The 16,308-nt window shown below is 40.8% G+C and overlaps 1 protein-coding gene across 3 annotated transcripts; it reads right to left on the reverse strand.

The window, feature by feature from the left end:
* Positions 1-207: 207 nt before the first annotated feature.
* sclt1 (sodium channel and clathrin linker 1) lies at positions 208-16,294 on the reverse strand. 3 transcript variants are annotated; one of them, XM_034897810.1, is made up of 22 exons: positions 16,134-16,294; positions 15,701-15,756; positions 14,635-14,702; positions 14,366-14,418; positions 14,160-14,232; positions 13,748-13,803; positions 13,253-13,388; positions 9,615-9,737; positions 9,362-9,427; positions 8,339-8,409; positions 7,282-7,372; positions 6,929-7,020; positions 6,337-6,514; positions 6,029-6,127; positions 4,433-4,504; positions 4,244-4,318; positions 4,007-4,149; positions 3,611-3,803; positions 2,192-2,388; positions 1,449-1,527; positions 583-678; positions 208-472 (listed from the first exon to the last, which is right to left on the reverse strand). In XM_034897810.1, exons 2-22 carry the CDS (start codon positions 15,732-15,734, stop codon positions 413-415), a joined length of 2,055 nt encoding a protein of 684 aa, XP_034753701.1. In that variant the 5' UTR covers positions 15,735-15,756; positions 16,134-16,294; the 3' UTR covers positions 208-412. The 3 variants fall into 3 exon arrangements, with proteins under 3 accessions (XP_034753701.1, XP_034753717.1, XP_034753709.1); XM_034897826.1 differs by having other exon boundaries at positions 16,211-16,271; XM_034897818.1 differs by lacking the exon at positions 16,134-16,294 and adding an exon at positions 15,972-16,008.
* Between the last annotated feature and the right edge of the window lie 14 nt (positions 16,295-16,308).

A 16,308-nucleotide genomic window follows, 5' to 3' on the forward strand; every position in this document is an offset into this window, starting at 1 on the left:
AGTTTCGGTGTATTAAATTCGTTTTCACGACTGCCTATGGTTTACCCCGGAGTTTTTTTCGCCCCCTGGCAGTTTGACAAAAGCAAAGAAGCATTTTAAGACCCAAAGCACTTGATTTCCATTTACACACAACAATGACTATGGTGATTTTTATTTTGTTATAAGTTTATTTTACAAACCACACATAAGACAAACAATATTAGTGTATAAAATTAGAATATGTTGCCATTTATTAACCAAATGGCCAAAATGTTGATATCATATTTACAAAAAGGAGAACATGCTCTAAACACATCCATCACAACTCTACATTATAAATACTATAATATTGTAAAAGAGATTCTAAATCTCAATGGGATTATTTCTTGGTTAAATACAAGAAAAACATGTTATAATGCAGTGACAGTTACTGTTAAAAAGTCTCTGGATCCACCATGGCAGTTTTTCTTCGCTGTGATGCCAACAAATTGAGCTGTTAGAAAAACCCAGCATAACACATAAATAATGTCAGTATTCAATCAGATAACAAAAAAAGTGGAATAAGACATATCTCTCCATGTAGGAGCCTAGAGTACCGCATACCTGTTGTGTAGCAGTGGTCGCCTTTTGTTCAGCTTGTGTCAATCGTCTCTGGAGAAGACTCGTCTTCTCTTGATACTCTGCTAGCTGCCTCTCATACTGCACAAACAAATATACCATTAAGTCACAAGTAGTCAAACTAATAACAATCAGTAAGTTACCTAAGCTTTTGTTTTCAATGTACTCAGTACCAAGGAACATATGGTGCATTTCTCACTGTACACAAAGACAGTTTTTTTTCAGGCTGTTGCTAATAGATGTGGGCTCTGCATTTTTAATAAGCAGACGTGAGTTCATCTTTACTTATTAGCATCACTACTTTTTTTACAAAAGAAAAACTTATTTTAGTTCGTCATTCGAACACATTCTCCTAACCTTTGACCGGGCACAAGACCCACAGTTTGTGCCAGCTTCCATCATTCTCATCAACATGACTGCGCCCCTAATTTTGTATTATTTCACATGTATGCACTGCAGTACATGTATGACAGTTCAATATCCTGTTGAAGTCCATAGGATGGACTGCATACATTTTAGCTTTGCCCAGCTGTTCATGTAACACTGCTTGGCACTTGTGACGCTAATGTTGCAGGTTTCTAGTAAAAAGCCTTTTGCTTCTGTTCTGTAGCCGGTTTTCTGAGCAGACTGTTACAAAGAAGGCCTGACATTTGCAGCAGCTTGACAGGCCTCAAATTCATAGACCGCTACGGTGCATGACAAACATCTTACATTTCCTCTTACACCAGATTTCTTTTTAAAGAAGAAAAAAATGCTCACTGTTTCATCTTCATTTTACACTAAACTCCCTTGTAATGTAAATTAAGCTGCAGGGCTGTGTGTGTGTGTGTGTGTGTGTGTATAACACAAACCTCAGCAACAGTATCATGGTCAGTTTCAAGCTGCTTCTCCAGCTCGTAGGAACGCTGTTTCTGCCGATTCAGCTCTGACCTGAAATACACAAAAAAGCGAGATAAGCCACTTCTCCTGGAGATAAAGCATTTACAAAGCTTCAAAGGTTCATATTTCCAATAGGTCTCAGTGTAGTACAGCTGTCTCTGAGGGAAAACAACTTCAAGTGGTAAGTCAATGTTTATTTCAACTGTGATCGAAATCTTTGTTGCTCCACTTTAGCTGCTGCTGCTTAGTCTTTGATCCATTGTTTGTAATAAAACTGATAGAATAAAAAAAACAGTCTTAAGGCAGTACCAGAAGAATGTATTATAATGCAGTTTAAAGAGAATTGTATTAAATAAATAGTCTTATTTTAAATTGTATCATATTGTGTTGTTGTTGCAGTCTGTCAGTTACCCACATGTTTCCATTATGATTCAGGTTATCATTGGAAGATACATTTTGCAGGGTTTATTTAACCAGACAATGTTTGTCTAGGCTGTGCTTTACATTCATCTACACAAGGAAAAAACCCTGCAAAGTTGCAGTGACAGATGTTAGAGTAGGACATTTGTTTTTATTTAGTGGCTTTAAACTGGAAACCAGGGGTTTTAGTTTGTAGTTTAGTCCTGGGAATGTCCCTGGGGACATTTCTCAATGAAGGTTTTGTGTCTGTCTTTTCTTTCATTGTAATGTTAAATCTGCCTTTACAAGTTCTTACTTGAGGCCTGTGATTTTAGTCTCAAAGGCCTGAACAAGGTTCTTGGCCTCTTCTTTCCAGCGCTGGGTACTTCTCTGCTGTGCTGTAAGGAGGCGCGTCAGATCAACACTTGAGCTTCGGCTGCTTTTCTCCATCTCCTGCACGCGTGCGTCAAGTCCCTGCTCCTTCAGGCTGTACTCCTGCTCCATCTGTGACAACTGGGGGGAGAGCAGCAGAGTGAGGTTGGGTGGTAATCATTTTGCTAGTCCAACATCCATTTCATTAGACAAAGAAGATTCAAATGCCCTGTCTTGTTGGAACTAGTCTGACTCAACGGATGTGCGTTGCTGGGATAAAGCCTGACATCCGGCCTCTGTCTCACATGCCAGGGTCCCTTCCCTCTCGCCATCTCCGTCATCCGGGCTTAACGCCGCCCAGGAGGGTTGTGACTGGTTTAAAGAAATACTAGTCTTGCATTGTCGGACCTTCCTAAACAGCTCTGGAGGAGGGTCTGGCTAGTCCACATAGCATTCCGGGACGGCAGAAAACGTAATCTGGTTTATTGGCATTTCTTTAAACCAATCACAATTGTCTCATTCAATAATATATTTACTTTTTAATATATATTTATATATTTATTCTCCTTCTACAACACAGGGTTAGGGAATAAAATGCAACTTACAGTCCCTTTATGCAACCAAAGAAATTAAAAAATGGTGGAGTAGAGAGGAGTTGAGGAGTCTCACCGCCTGAGGAAAGAAGCTGCTCTTAGTCTGGTGGTACCACAGAGGATACTTGTGTATCTCTTACCAAATACTGGAGCAGCAGGGGGAACAGGCAGTTGATGGGGTAGGTATTGTCTTTTAATGTTATTTAGGCTTTGCGCAGGCACCTTGTCTCACCGATATAAGCCCAGTAGACGGATATCAATGTTTTCCCGGGAGGTTTTAATCACCCACTGCAGAGCCCTCCTTTCCAATGGCTCTAAAGGGATCCTCTGACTTTTCATCTAGCACCATCATTACAGTAGGTCAACATTTTAATCAGTTCAATATTTTGGTTTATGACCAAATACCAGGAAAAGTGAAGGCTAAAAGTGTAAGATTGATACTTATTGGTGTAAAATTGGATTTGGGTATGGAAGCATATGTAGCACTCACAGACTGGGTGGTCAAATTGTTTTTTTCCTATCGAATAACATGCTTTTAAAAACAGTCTTCTGTAGAAGCGAAAACTATCAATTTTTCTTTCAAAAAGGAACAGGTCTGTGTGTGGGAGGAAAAGGACATGCCCTTGACTGAAGATGTTAGCACCTTATTGACAGGTTGATTATATTTCAGTCTATCTGGCACAAGTGGCTGCTCTACACTACTCCTGCTCCACTACATGGGAGTGCCTGAAGTGTCTATTCTTTTATTTCCTTCCTTTTCACCGGGTAACCTGTTGTTTGGCCTTCCTTTGGACCAGCAGGGAGGCCTTGCGCAGCTCATCCATCTCCCTGCGTAGCTGCAGGTTCTCCTGTTGCAGCTGGAGACGCTCCTCGCTGATTCTGACACAGTCGTCCCGGGCTGCAGCCAGAGAGCCCTGCAGCCGCCCCACTTCCTCCTGGCACCGTGACAGCTCCTCACTGTAGCTAAAGATGGACGGATCCACAAAGAACGGGGTGAGAGAGACAAAAAAGAAGAGGACAACATATTATTCTATATCATCATCGTCAGCAGATGAAGCCACTCCCCTTGCTGTTGTGAGAAGGATTGGAGTTAAGGCAGAGAGCTTTAACTCGCCCGCCATGAATGTGTATCGAAGAGTAAGCTTACAATACTAAATTACACTCACTCCATCTCCATCTTCCTCAGTTTGTTCTGTGTGCTTTGCAGGGTGATACTAATGTCTTCCTTTATCCTCTCAGCATCTAGACACCTCTGGTGAAGGGCATCAATCTTCCTGAACTCTGGCTCTGCCCTGCCCTCCTTATACACCTAAAAGAAAAACAATTATACAACAATGCAATCAAACATTATTGAAACTCTGCAGCTGGCTTTACCAGCGTCTTTCTTGTGCTTTCACGGATACCTTCTCCAGCTCCTCCTCTACAGCTTTCCTCTCACGCAGGGACCTTTCAATCTGAGACTCTTTATCTGCACACTCCTTGAGAGAGGTGGAAAGAGAACACAGAGAGTCAGAATGACTAAAAAACACACGAGCAGAAGGGATTTAGTGTAATGTTAGGAGGGAATTGTCCTTAATGGGGCAAGTTCTTACTAGCTGAAGTGCAGACAGCTCCTCGGCCATACGGTCAATTTGAACATTGCACTGCTTGCGCACATTATCCACCTATTAAAGAAAATCATAGACAATAGCTTTAATTAAGTAGGAACTTGAATTGGCGACTTGACTAAACAGCTTAAGTTCAAAGGTTAAGTGAAAAAGTGTGAGGAAAGTTACCGTATTCACACTTTTGCTTTGACCGTGCATGTTGTATGAAAAGAAAAAAAAACAAAGAAAATGAAAATAACGTGTGAAAAAGCGATCCATGCTTGTGAACAAAAAGCAGAGTAGAATCTGGGAATATATAATGAGTTTAAGGTCAACTTTTTAATAATTTCATTGATCTACAATTTATATATCAATAAAAAATGCATTCTTTGTCTATTTGACAGTTTGAGAAAACAGGAAAATCTTAAGTAGTCTTAACCCTAATAAATCGGAATTCACTCATTATTCTTCAGCAACAAAACTTCCTTTAAGGTACCCGGGGGAGTTTTGACCACTAGTAGCACTGTGTCTAAGAGTGAGCCTGGCTTGATTAGTTCTCATGCACATTCTTTCTTGACATCTTTACAGGAAACTCTTCAAGGCATCTGTAAAGGTACCCCATTTCTTTATAAACACGGTTACATTTTGGAACAGTATAAATCGTCAGCAGGACTTTGTGTTTAGAAAATAGGAACAACCCTAAAAAATATTATTCCATAGCACAACCGGTCCAAACTCCTGAAGTTACAGGTGATCTGAGTCAGAATAGTGGATAATTGTGAACACACCTGAAATTTTAACCCTCATTCATAAGTGTGAGTAGTGCTTAAATCTTCAAGTGAGCCTGAGGTATGACTAGCAATGTAAGCAGTTTTGGAATTCATTTTTCACAAATGCTTGTCTCAATTCTTTAAGTGAAGATGAAAAAATTGCCTCACTTTGGCTGCTATGTTTAACCTCAACCTCCAAGAAAATGTCCTGGAAGGTAAAAAGGCAAACACATCCACATAGAGTGAAACACATCCACAGTAAAAATCATTTGTTGAAGGCCAGCCAGGGACTAAGATCCCAGCCAGCGATGCAGTCATACTAGGCATCATTAACAGGATTTAAACAGTTGAAGGGCTTGATGAAGAAGACCCATTAATTGTGCATTAATCAACATTTCCCCCACTGAGGTTGGGAAGGGGGTGCTTTGCTTTTGGATTAGTACATCACTACAGGCAGAGGCTATGCCTTCATGTAAGGCCAATAATAAATCAAACATCCAGTGTTATCTGTAGTTTTTCCAGATATTGATGTTTTAGAACTTAAATATAGAGTTGGCCCTATCTCAACGTCATCCAGTGCTTTTAGGTAATGATGCGATGCATTCTGTAGCTTAAAAGAAGATTATTTTCAAACGTGCAGCAAATTATATGGAGGGCATGTAGTGGAATCATGAAATAAAAGGAATTTTATTTGAATGAATATTATTTCTATGAGTAAAATGAATGGTGATTCTGGGATATTTTCTAGATTGTAAAGCCTATTTCAACAGCTAGATTTCAGTTTCAGTAGGATATCTACTACAGAAACAGCCCAGCAGATCTTGTTCTGCACCTCCTTTCTGGTACGGACTGCAGCGTCCTGGATTAACTGTTTGATGGCCTCCTTTGTCTTCTCCAGCTCCTCCATCTTCTGTTTCTCTCTTAACAGGGCCTAAAGGGAGAGGGTAAAGACAGACACAGCTATACATTTCAGTGGGCAAAGTTCTGAAGTGCTGAAAGGATGTGGGCACAAAGGATCGATTGTCAGAGTATCTTGCAGCTGAACAGACTGAAGGAAAAGGCTTGGGTGGTGAAAAAGGTAAAAAAACAAGGAAGGGACAGAGACAGAAAGGAAGAGACAAAGACAGTGACTGCAGTCACCTGGTCTTTCTGCAATGCAGCCTCCTCAGCCAACTGGACACTCTCTCGAACTTTGGCCAGGGCGTCATACTTTTCCTCTTCTAGGGTGGTACAACGTGCCTGGAGTACCCCCACCTTTCTCTCCCACACAGTTTGATCTCTGCGAACTGATTCAGCCTCCTGAGATGCAGCTTTTAGTCTGGCGATTGAGAAAAAAAGAGTGAGTACCAGCAGCAAAGAGCAAAAGACAAGGAACTGTTGATTCCCTGTCTTTTTTCCCCCTCAAATTCCACGACTTCCCAAAGCATTCAGACATTGCAAATATTTCCATAAAGCTCAGTAACTGGTCTTCGTGAAGTTGGTTACTGGTGTTGGGCTCTTGCTACAGTATATATGTTAGGTCTAAACTGAAAAGTGGAATGTGGTGTGATCATGTCAAATGACCAATTTGGAAAAAACAAGCAGAAATTCTTAACAATTTAGTAAGATTTTATACAATTCCCATTTCATAATGCTGCATACATTTCATAAATAAATAAAACTTTTCTACAAAAAAGGATGTAAAAAGGGTGAAATGGGAATGCAGGTGAAGGAGCTGTTTAACTTAGCTCACCTGGTCTCTAGCTGGCTCAAGGCCGCCTGAAGCTGTTGGAGCCGTCGGTCTGCTGCGTCCTCTCGGCCCTGAGCGTCTGCCACTTCTTCCTCCTAAACATATACACACGTCTAATGATTCTTGTTACTTAATTAACTGGATTCATTATTTTGTTCAAAAAATATTCAAAATAATGACAAACACTGGTCACTATAGCCCAAATGCATGCCCCAGGCAAACAATCCCCACAAAATTAGATACATTTTATATTTATTAAAAAGTTGAATCAACTGGTGTTCCCTACTCCCTACTATATATATATATATATATATATATATAATTCAATGTATTTTTATTGATTTATCTTCACTCACCCGTCTCTGCATCTGGTCCTGGACATTCTGTAGCAGTTTGGTCATCTCATCCACTTTGGCTGTGGCCGTCCTCAGCTCAGCTTTGGCCTGCCTACACCAGGAAGACACTTAAAGTATATAACAACAGAGAAACCTGTCTGCCTTCTTTATTTTATAGTCACCTTATTTGGTTAATACAAAATAATTAAAGGTGAATTCCGGTCGATTCCAACACATAGCTCTGTTGTTTGTGCATTTGGAGGTCTGTCAGGAAAGAGGGAAACTAAACCAATCGGTGCTGCCTACACCAAGTTATCCTCCTGCTATTGTTAACACACAACAGGCTTAAATAGGGCAAGTTTTAAACATGTTTTAGCCTCTAAACTTGTTCACAATGTCATTAAAAGTGCATACCAATGTGAAGTGATTCCTTTAGAGTGAACACAGTGAATCGGACTGCTGCCTAATTCAGCTGTGTTTAGTTCCTGTGTTGAGAGGCAGTTTGAGACCTTAGGGACCGTCTACAAACTACAACACAGAAAAGAGAGAAAACTAAAATGTAGGAAGGAACGGGTTTCCTGCTAGTTGTACTACAGCCCTTTTAAAAAATAGGCATAGACTAATTTTTTAAAATATGTGTGGATCTCTTTTCGGTGTCACACTGAAGCTCCCCTTATAGTATCAACATAGGAACTAAACACAGCTGAATTAGCACACCTTTCATGCATGTCTTTCACATCTACTGCAGTCGGATTCATAGAAATTGACCGGAATTCTCCTTTAAGACATTTTCAGAAATACACTTTATTCACTTTCTTGTTGGATTAAACAAATTAGGTGCAACACGTTAGCTTGTGAGCTTTGGAGGTGTTTTCAGGTGGATCTAGTGGCCTTTGGACTGAGCCATGCTAGCTGTTTAAGGTTGGGTATCATTTGGGCTTTTTGCGATACTGGTGCTAAAACATTAACATCACAATAACATTAACAGCTATTCCTTTAACTCAAACCTTTAACATCCATAGTACACCTCACAGAGTACATTTACAGAGCATTTTGATTCTCGGATGTGTTTATTTACCTGAGTTGGCTGTGTAGCTCCTCCATTTCTGTGCTCTGCTCTGTCACCGTCTTCAGGAACTGCTGGCTGGTCTGTGTGTGGCAAGAGAGACACGACTGCCATTTGTGTGGCATGACTCCAAATACACACACTGAACTTTAGCTCAAAAAACAACTTCCCCTTAAAACGTATCTCTCTTGGCTGGATTGCTGTTGGTAGAGCAAGGGCACATATAAAGAGGTTTACTCCTAGACGCAGCGTCCGCGTATTCAACTCCGACCTGCGGCCCTTTGCTGCACGTCATTCCCCCCCCCTCTCTCCCCTTCCATGCCTTCATCTGTTCTGTGGAATTAAAGGCCTAAAATGCCAAATAAATAATCTTTAAAAAAACTTCTCTCAAAGCTTTCTAAGTCCGTTAAGAACAAAACTAAGCCTAAGGAGACTGTCAGTCATTCATGGTTACAAAGCCATTCGACTTTACAGCAACTGAAAGAGCTGTTTGTATTAGAAGTCAGAGAAGGGAATGCCCAAGGCATGCCCTCTCATTAAAAATGCATCTGCGAGATATAGTATTACTGTCTCTTCCCACACTCAATTGTGTCCTAAGTTACCACCAGGCATATATGTGTGTGCATGGGCTTGTATGTAAATAAATATATGCACAACATTCTATATATGCCTTATTCGCCATGCTACAAATGTTGAGCTTTTCAGATGACTGTCTTAATAGAGCCTAAACAGTTTGATGCTGAGTGTATTTATGTGTGACTGTGGGTGAGAGAGAGCGAGAGAGAGAGAGAGAGAGAGAGAGAGAGAGAGAGAGACAGTATGTGCTGGTAGTTATAGGATTACCGAGCAAGCTGACAGTCCATTATGCGACCAAGACAGTTCTGGCTAACTACCAGAGTGATTTAGAAACCGATAAATTTAGTTACAAGATTAATTACGAAAGCAGGGTTAATTTCCGAGACCTGCACAGCATTTCCATCCCATGGCTAATTAGGAGGCAATAATTTAACATGCTTTTAATTAACCGTCACTTACCGATTCCAGTTTCTGATTGGCCACTTGGAGTTTATGTGCGTGCTGCTGGAACTGAACAAGCTGATCCTGTGACAGAAAAAAGGCACTAACTAAAAATGAACTGCTTGTAATTACCTCATGCTACTATCAAGCATTGACTGAAGCCAAACTGCTGTAATTAAACTCATTTCTAACATAATGTCTCCATCTAGTGGTGCAATGTTGATTTGCCAATCATGTGCTCGCTAATCATGTCAGCGTGGGAATATTGAACCTTAAGCTGCTGCCTGTGAGCATCGTGGATCTGTCCATCTGAGACAGTCTTCTGATAGGTCTGCTGGAGGCGGTCTAGCTCCTGGGCTGCAGTCTGCCACAACTCCATGGCCTGCACCCGCTCCTAAACAAATACACATACAAATTGACCGACAGGCTCAGTGAAATGTTGCTTACGTGTTACATCTCCGTGCATTCAAAGCCTTAATCAGAACATAACCTACTGTAGAACAGATACTAGCAGAGTTGCCAACAGCTAGACTGTGTGAAAGAGAACAGCTTACATTTTCTTATTCACATTGTCAGCAAGCAAAGAAGTCCCTACAAAATTAAAGGGCTGTGCTGTGTAGAGCCAAAAGGACCAACTGTACAGAGAGGGGAAAAAAGTGTTTGATCTCCTGCTGATTTTGTACATTTGTCCACTGACAAAAAAATCCTCACAATGGGCTTTAATTTTAATGGTAGATTAATTTAAACAGCGAGAGACAGACTAACAACACAAAAATCTAGACTTAACGCATATCTTTTTTTTTTTAATTGATTTACATTTTGATGAGGGAAGTATGTATTTGACCCCTCTGCAAAACATGACTTAGTACTTGGTGGCAAAACCTCTGTTGGCAATGCCAGAGGTCAAATGTTTCCTGTAGTTGGCCACCAGATTTGCACACATCTCAGGAGGGATTTTGTCCCACTACTCTTTGCAGAACTTCTCCAAGTCATTAAGGTTTTGATGCTGACGTTTGGCAACTCAAACCTTCAGCTCCCTCCAAAGATTTTCTATGGGATTAAGGTCTGGAGACTGGCTAGGCCACTCCAGGACCCTAATGTGTTTCTTCTGGAGCCACTCCTTTGTTGCCTTGGCCGTGTGTTTTGGGTCATTGTCATCATGGAATACCCATCCACGACCCATATTCAAGGAGGTTCTCACCCAAGATTTATTGGTAAATGGCCCCGTCCAATGATTAGATTAGATTAGATTCAACTTTATTGTCATTACACATGTACAGGTACAATGCAACGAAATACAGTTTAGAGAATTTAGAGAGCGTCTGAGCCGCAGCTAGTGAAAGCGCCGCCACACGCACAATGTCCCATGATGCTGTGAAGTTGTCCTGTCCCCTTAGCAGACCCCCCCCCCCATGCTTGACGGTGGGGACGGTGTTCTTGGAGTCATAGGCAGCAGTCCTCCACGAGTCAAGTTGATGCTAAAGAGCTCCATTTTGGTCTCATCTGACCACAACCCTTTCAGAGTTTTTTCCCTGGATCCTTCAGATCTTGACTGGCAAGCTTAAGGCGGGCATGTATATGTGTCTTCTTGAGCAGTGGGACCTTGCGGGCGCCGCAGGATTTCAGTGCTTCATGGTGTAGTGTGTTACCAATTGTTTTCTTGGTGACCATGGTCCCAGCTGCTTTGAGATCATTGACAAGATCCCCTTGTGTAGTTCTGGGCTGTTTCCTCACTGTTCCCATGATCACTGCAACTCCATGAGGTGAGATCTTGCATGGAGGCCCAGGCCGAGGTAGATCAACACTTCTTTTGTGTTTCTTCCATTTGTGAATAATCGCACCAACTGTTGTCACCTTCTTCCAAAGCTGCTTGTCAAAAGTCTTGTAGCCCATTCCAGACTTGTGTAGGTCTTAAATCTTGTCCATGACATCCTTGGAAAGCTCTTTGGTCTTGGCCATGGTGGAGAGTTTGGAATATGATTGATTGTTTCTGTGGACAGGTGTCTTTTATACAGGTAACAAGCTGAGACGAAGAGCACTCCCTTTAAGAGCGTACTCCTCAGCTCGTTACCTGTACAAAAGGCACCTGGGAGTCAGATATCGTTCTGATCGAGAGGGGGTCAAATACATATTTCCTTCATTACATTGCAAATTATTTTATGACATTTTTGACATGTGTTTTTCTGGATTTTCTTTTTCTTATTCTGTCTCTCACTGTTTAAATAAATCTACCATTAAAATTATAGACTGATAATTTCTTTGTCAGTGGGCAAACGTACAAAATCAGCAGGGGAACAAACACTTTTTTCCCCTCACTGTAGTTATTGCTATAGTCAGTTAATAGCTCCAATGTGTTACTAAACTACTCAAACTACTTATGTCTTGTTTTATGTTGCTATGCATGTAAAGTACACAAGATACAATATGTAAATTAATATAATATGGTCGGAAAGCACAAAGCTTGAACAAGCACACACTTAGGACTATTGCCTCTATACCCTTTCCTTTGTCTGGTAAGACATGGAGCATATGGTGGCTAATAGTAGCAAACTTCAGGTAAACACCGCTGCATTACACTCATGAATGAATCACTTTTCTGACTTTTTCTGACTCTTGTCCACTTGTGCTATTGTAACGTTAGCTTTTTATTTTAATCAAATGCTTACGAGGGGTTTAGTTACATATGGTGCGACCCAGTTGAACTGGGAAGTCAGATCACAGACTCAGAAGTTGGGACAACCTCACCAACTGCCACATCACAATCCAACATTGCTGCTCCGAGCATCATCAGTAGTGAAAGCTGTATGAATTTATGATTTGTAAGCACTTCTGTCTTGCACACGTCTCATTAAATCAGATAAAAATCAGGTGCCTTTTATGCTTGCATGCACAAAATACCACATAATGCGTTGTTACCAACTGTTATTGTGGTATTGCTAGCAATGGATAACCTGATTAGAGTTCCCCCAACCCGAAAAATATATTTTTCTGTCTTTTTACTGGAACCCGATCAAATCCTGTGTGACGTCATTCCCAGTTCCGACTTCCGATATAAATGGAACGCAGTAATAGTCTCAAACCACTGGGTGTAAAGATAAAAACGTATCAACATTGTATTTCTCGTCTATCTCCTAGTAAAAACTGCAAACAAAACATGGACTTAATCTTATTCTCTTTCTCTGTGTTGGCGTTCTAACCTCCGGTGGATTTCTGAGGACTAATGTTACCTGGTCCTCAGATCTCTGCAGGGTAAATCCAGACAGCTAACTAGACTATCTGTCCAATCTGAGGACTATGGTCACCTGGTCCTCAGATCTCTGCAGGGTAAATCCAGACAGCTAGCTAGACTATCTGTCCAATCAGAGTTTTCTGTTGCACGACTAAAACAAGTTTTAAACGTACAAATGTTCGTCCAAAACAAGTTCCTTCCCGAGGGTTTTTTGGCAGAGTCACCTGCCCTCTGCCAGTAGCTTAATAATAATAATAATCTATACTTTATTAATCCCACAAGGGGAAATTACAATTCATACTCTGTTGTTAATACACACGGCCTGAATTACACGAACATGCACAGTACCAATACACGCACTAAATGGAGAGATGTCAGACTGGAAAGGCATGCCCATGGAAAGGCGCCCTGAGCAGTTGGGGTGTTCGGTGCCTTGCTCAACGACACCTTGCCAGTGCACGGAAGATAAACTGGCACCTCTCCAGCAACCAGTCCACCACCATACTTTGGTCCATTTGAAGACTTGAACCAGCAACCCTCCGGTTCCCAACCCAACTCCCTAGAGACCAAGACGACTGTGATTGGTTGCCAATAAACCAGAACACGTTTTCTCCAATGCCAGATGTCCCACAGTGGAGGTGGGTCTGGCAATGGAAGACTACATATGGACATATGCAGACCTGTTCACACAGCTGGACCTGTTCTTGGAGGTTTCTGATGACTGCATCCTCCTCCAGGGTGCTGCCATTCACTCCTGAAGCCAGCGGCAGGGCGTGAAGCTGTTTCTCAACAGAGTCCCTTAACTCTGCATGCAGCCTGGTAAAGGTGAGGGTTAATAATGATATTATACTAAAACAATACAAAAAATAAACTGCAGTCAAACAAGCAAACTGTATTTGGCTGTTGGTACAGTAAATGAAGAATAACACTAATATAACTACTCAACTGCTACTCACTGTTACCTTATGTTTGGCGGGGCACAGATACAAGCATAGCATATTACAGTGAATGTATAATAATAAAGGTTAGAAAACCAATAAATGTGATATATACTCAAAGACAATCTCTAACGACAGAAAGGTTTGGTTGATGCTTATTGTTGTGTTAAGTGATTGCTTCTGTCTCATGTTGTGTAGCTACTCTCCATATGTTGACACCAGTTGCGCTTTTTTTACCTTTCATTCTCCTTGACAACCCTCTCCAACTTCACTTTGACATCTGTCATCTGCCCCTATTGATTTAAACAAGTAGACCAACACTGAGTGTTATTAATTAGTTAGGACGTCCTGATCCATTTAGGGAGGAAGTTTTCTTTTTCTTTAGAGAAACCACAAGTTACTCATTAAAACAAACTCAGTTCATGTAAGTTAAATGTAGCCCCATCTTCTCCATATTGGGCTTTCTTTCACACAATGTGGCATGTTCCAAGATATTTAATGTATGCATGCCAGTACTTTAGCATGTGTCTACAGCTTACTTATAAAATGTCTGTAGATAAAGTCAAGATGTGTAATATGTGAGATTCTTCAATATTTATTCTCACTGTCTGAAATTGAATTTGTGTGTCAGTGTTCCAGTGTTTTTCACCTGGTATCTCTGCAGCTGTTCAGTCATTTCATCCATGTGCCGATCGTACTCCGCTATCAGTGGAGCCATTATACTGCAAGAAAGATGAATAATCATGTCATGTGTAAGAAGGTTGTTGCTCTCCAGGGTCCTCATAAATAAACAGGGCCTGTAACAAGAATGTGTTGACTGTCATTCAAGAAATACTTTAATGGCGCCTGTCTGACCTTCTATCTGAGATCCAAGGTGTAGAAGACTCTGCCCGTCTGGCCTCCTCAACCTGATGAGCAAAAATACAGAATATGAAGGTTTAGCATGATGACGTATCCAGTTATAGCCAGTTTGACTCAATACTCAAAATTTCTGTATGTGTATGGTATATCTTGTCAAATAACTTCCTAACAAAGTCAAACGCATATCAGTTTTTTACTGGAGATACCCAATTATATGCTGAATCTTTGTCAGTTTATAGAGATATTTACAGATGTCTTTGTACCTGAGATGAGGTGGATTGAGTACCATGGCCATACTGATACTGACTGAGAGCTGAATTTAATCTGTGGACTGAAACACACACACACACACACACACACGTTGCTCCACATTTCCGAGTTCAGGTTTCCCCACCAAACTCGACCATTTTGAAAATGCTAATTTCAAACACTATCACTCAACTATTAGTTATAGCACAACAGCAGAAATCATTAGAAACATCTTAGAAGTCAAGTTAAAGCAGTTTTGCTGAGAGCAGTCTCAGTTTGGGCTAGAGTTGAGTTAGTTACAGTTCAAAGTTATTCACAATTAAAAACAAAACAAAAAAAAGAGGGAAATAGAGACAGACCATGAATGAATTTCAAGAACACGTTTGTAATAAGGCACAGGCAGCAAAGATGATAGATTAGATAGAGTAGGCAATAATGAATCCAGCCTTTCAGACTGGAAATGTAGTCCTACATTCAAGCAAAGGAGTAAAAGCATTTCATCAAAAAGATGTACATTTCACGAGGTTCCTTAGATTTGTCACTACAATGAACATCTTATAAACACTGCAGTATCAACAAATTGGCCCTCGTTGCACAATTGCTATTGTGGCCAAATGATCCAGGCACACAAGAGCTTGACAGTGAAAGGAAAACAATCCTGATCAAGCACGTATTAGGATGTGTGAATGTGCCTGACTGTACTATCCATTTACAGAAGCAGAGTAACTATCATGTCTGCGTGGGTCATTTTGAGCCTTTTGTCAGTTTTTAAGAGGATACATTGTTAGGCATCAGCGCTGAAGGAGCTTGTAATGCATCACACAATTATGTCCTTTTCACTATTCATTTAGGACTGTAGGGCATACTAATCTCAGATTCTTCATTAATAATAGCTATATTGTCGTGGGTATATTTTTCTGTTCTATATAATTAACTTGAAATACATGATCTACAACGTAGTATGTGTGTACGTGGTCACGGTGGCGTATTTCTGTACTGTCTGTTCTTATTCTCTATCTGAGCACTTGCTAAACTTCCCTTGAAGGGGTTTTGAAGGGGCTTGGGGCTGGATAATCTTACCTTGATCACGTAAAAACTCTACTTCTGCTTCCATGGTGAAGACGCAGTCTGGGTAACTGTTACAAGCAAAACAGTTTGAGTTGGCCAGTTAAAATCCCCTCTAACGTTACCGGCTTCAAACTCAACATTACAATCTGTGCACTAACGTCAGTAATGCCAACCAATATTATAGTGTGTTAAAACTCGTCCTCAAATCCAAATATATTTCGCCAATGACGTTTTAAAGTTGCTACAAAAAAAACAACAACAAGGTTGCTTGCGTTGACGTTACCTGTGGTTACCGCTGCAGCTAGCTAGCTAGCTAGCTACCTGGCTACACAATCTCAGTTAGGTTTAACTCTCGCTTGCTAGCTAACTAACTAAACCTTTTGGTTTTTTAAACAAATGGGTAACTTGCAACACAAATCATTTTTTAGGGAATAATGAAACTTACGAGTTAAATATATCAATGTATTATTTGAGACGTGGTAGTTTACAATACAATAACATAACAGGGTTTTTTACATTAACGTTACTCTTCGGTTCCGCCGTCCGTTTTGAGGCAAACAACTACCAACCAATGGGAATGAAGATTGTGCACGGCAGACATTGTTCCGTCTGCACACCAG

This window comes from Etheostoma cragini, chromosome 2, assembly GCF_013103735.1.
Source record: "Etheostoma cragini isolate CJK2018 chromosome 2, CSU_Ecrag_1.0, whole genome shotgun sequence".
Classification (NCBI taxonomy): domain Eukaryota; kingdom Metazoa; phylum Chordata; class Actinopteri; order Perciformes; family Percidae; genus Etheostoma; species Etheostoma cragini.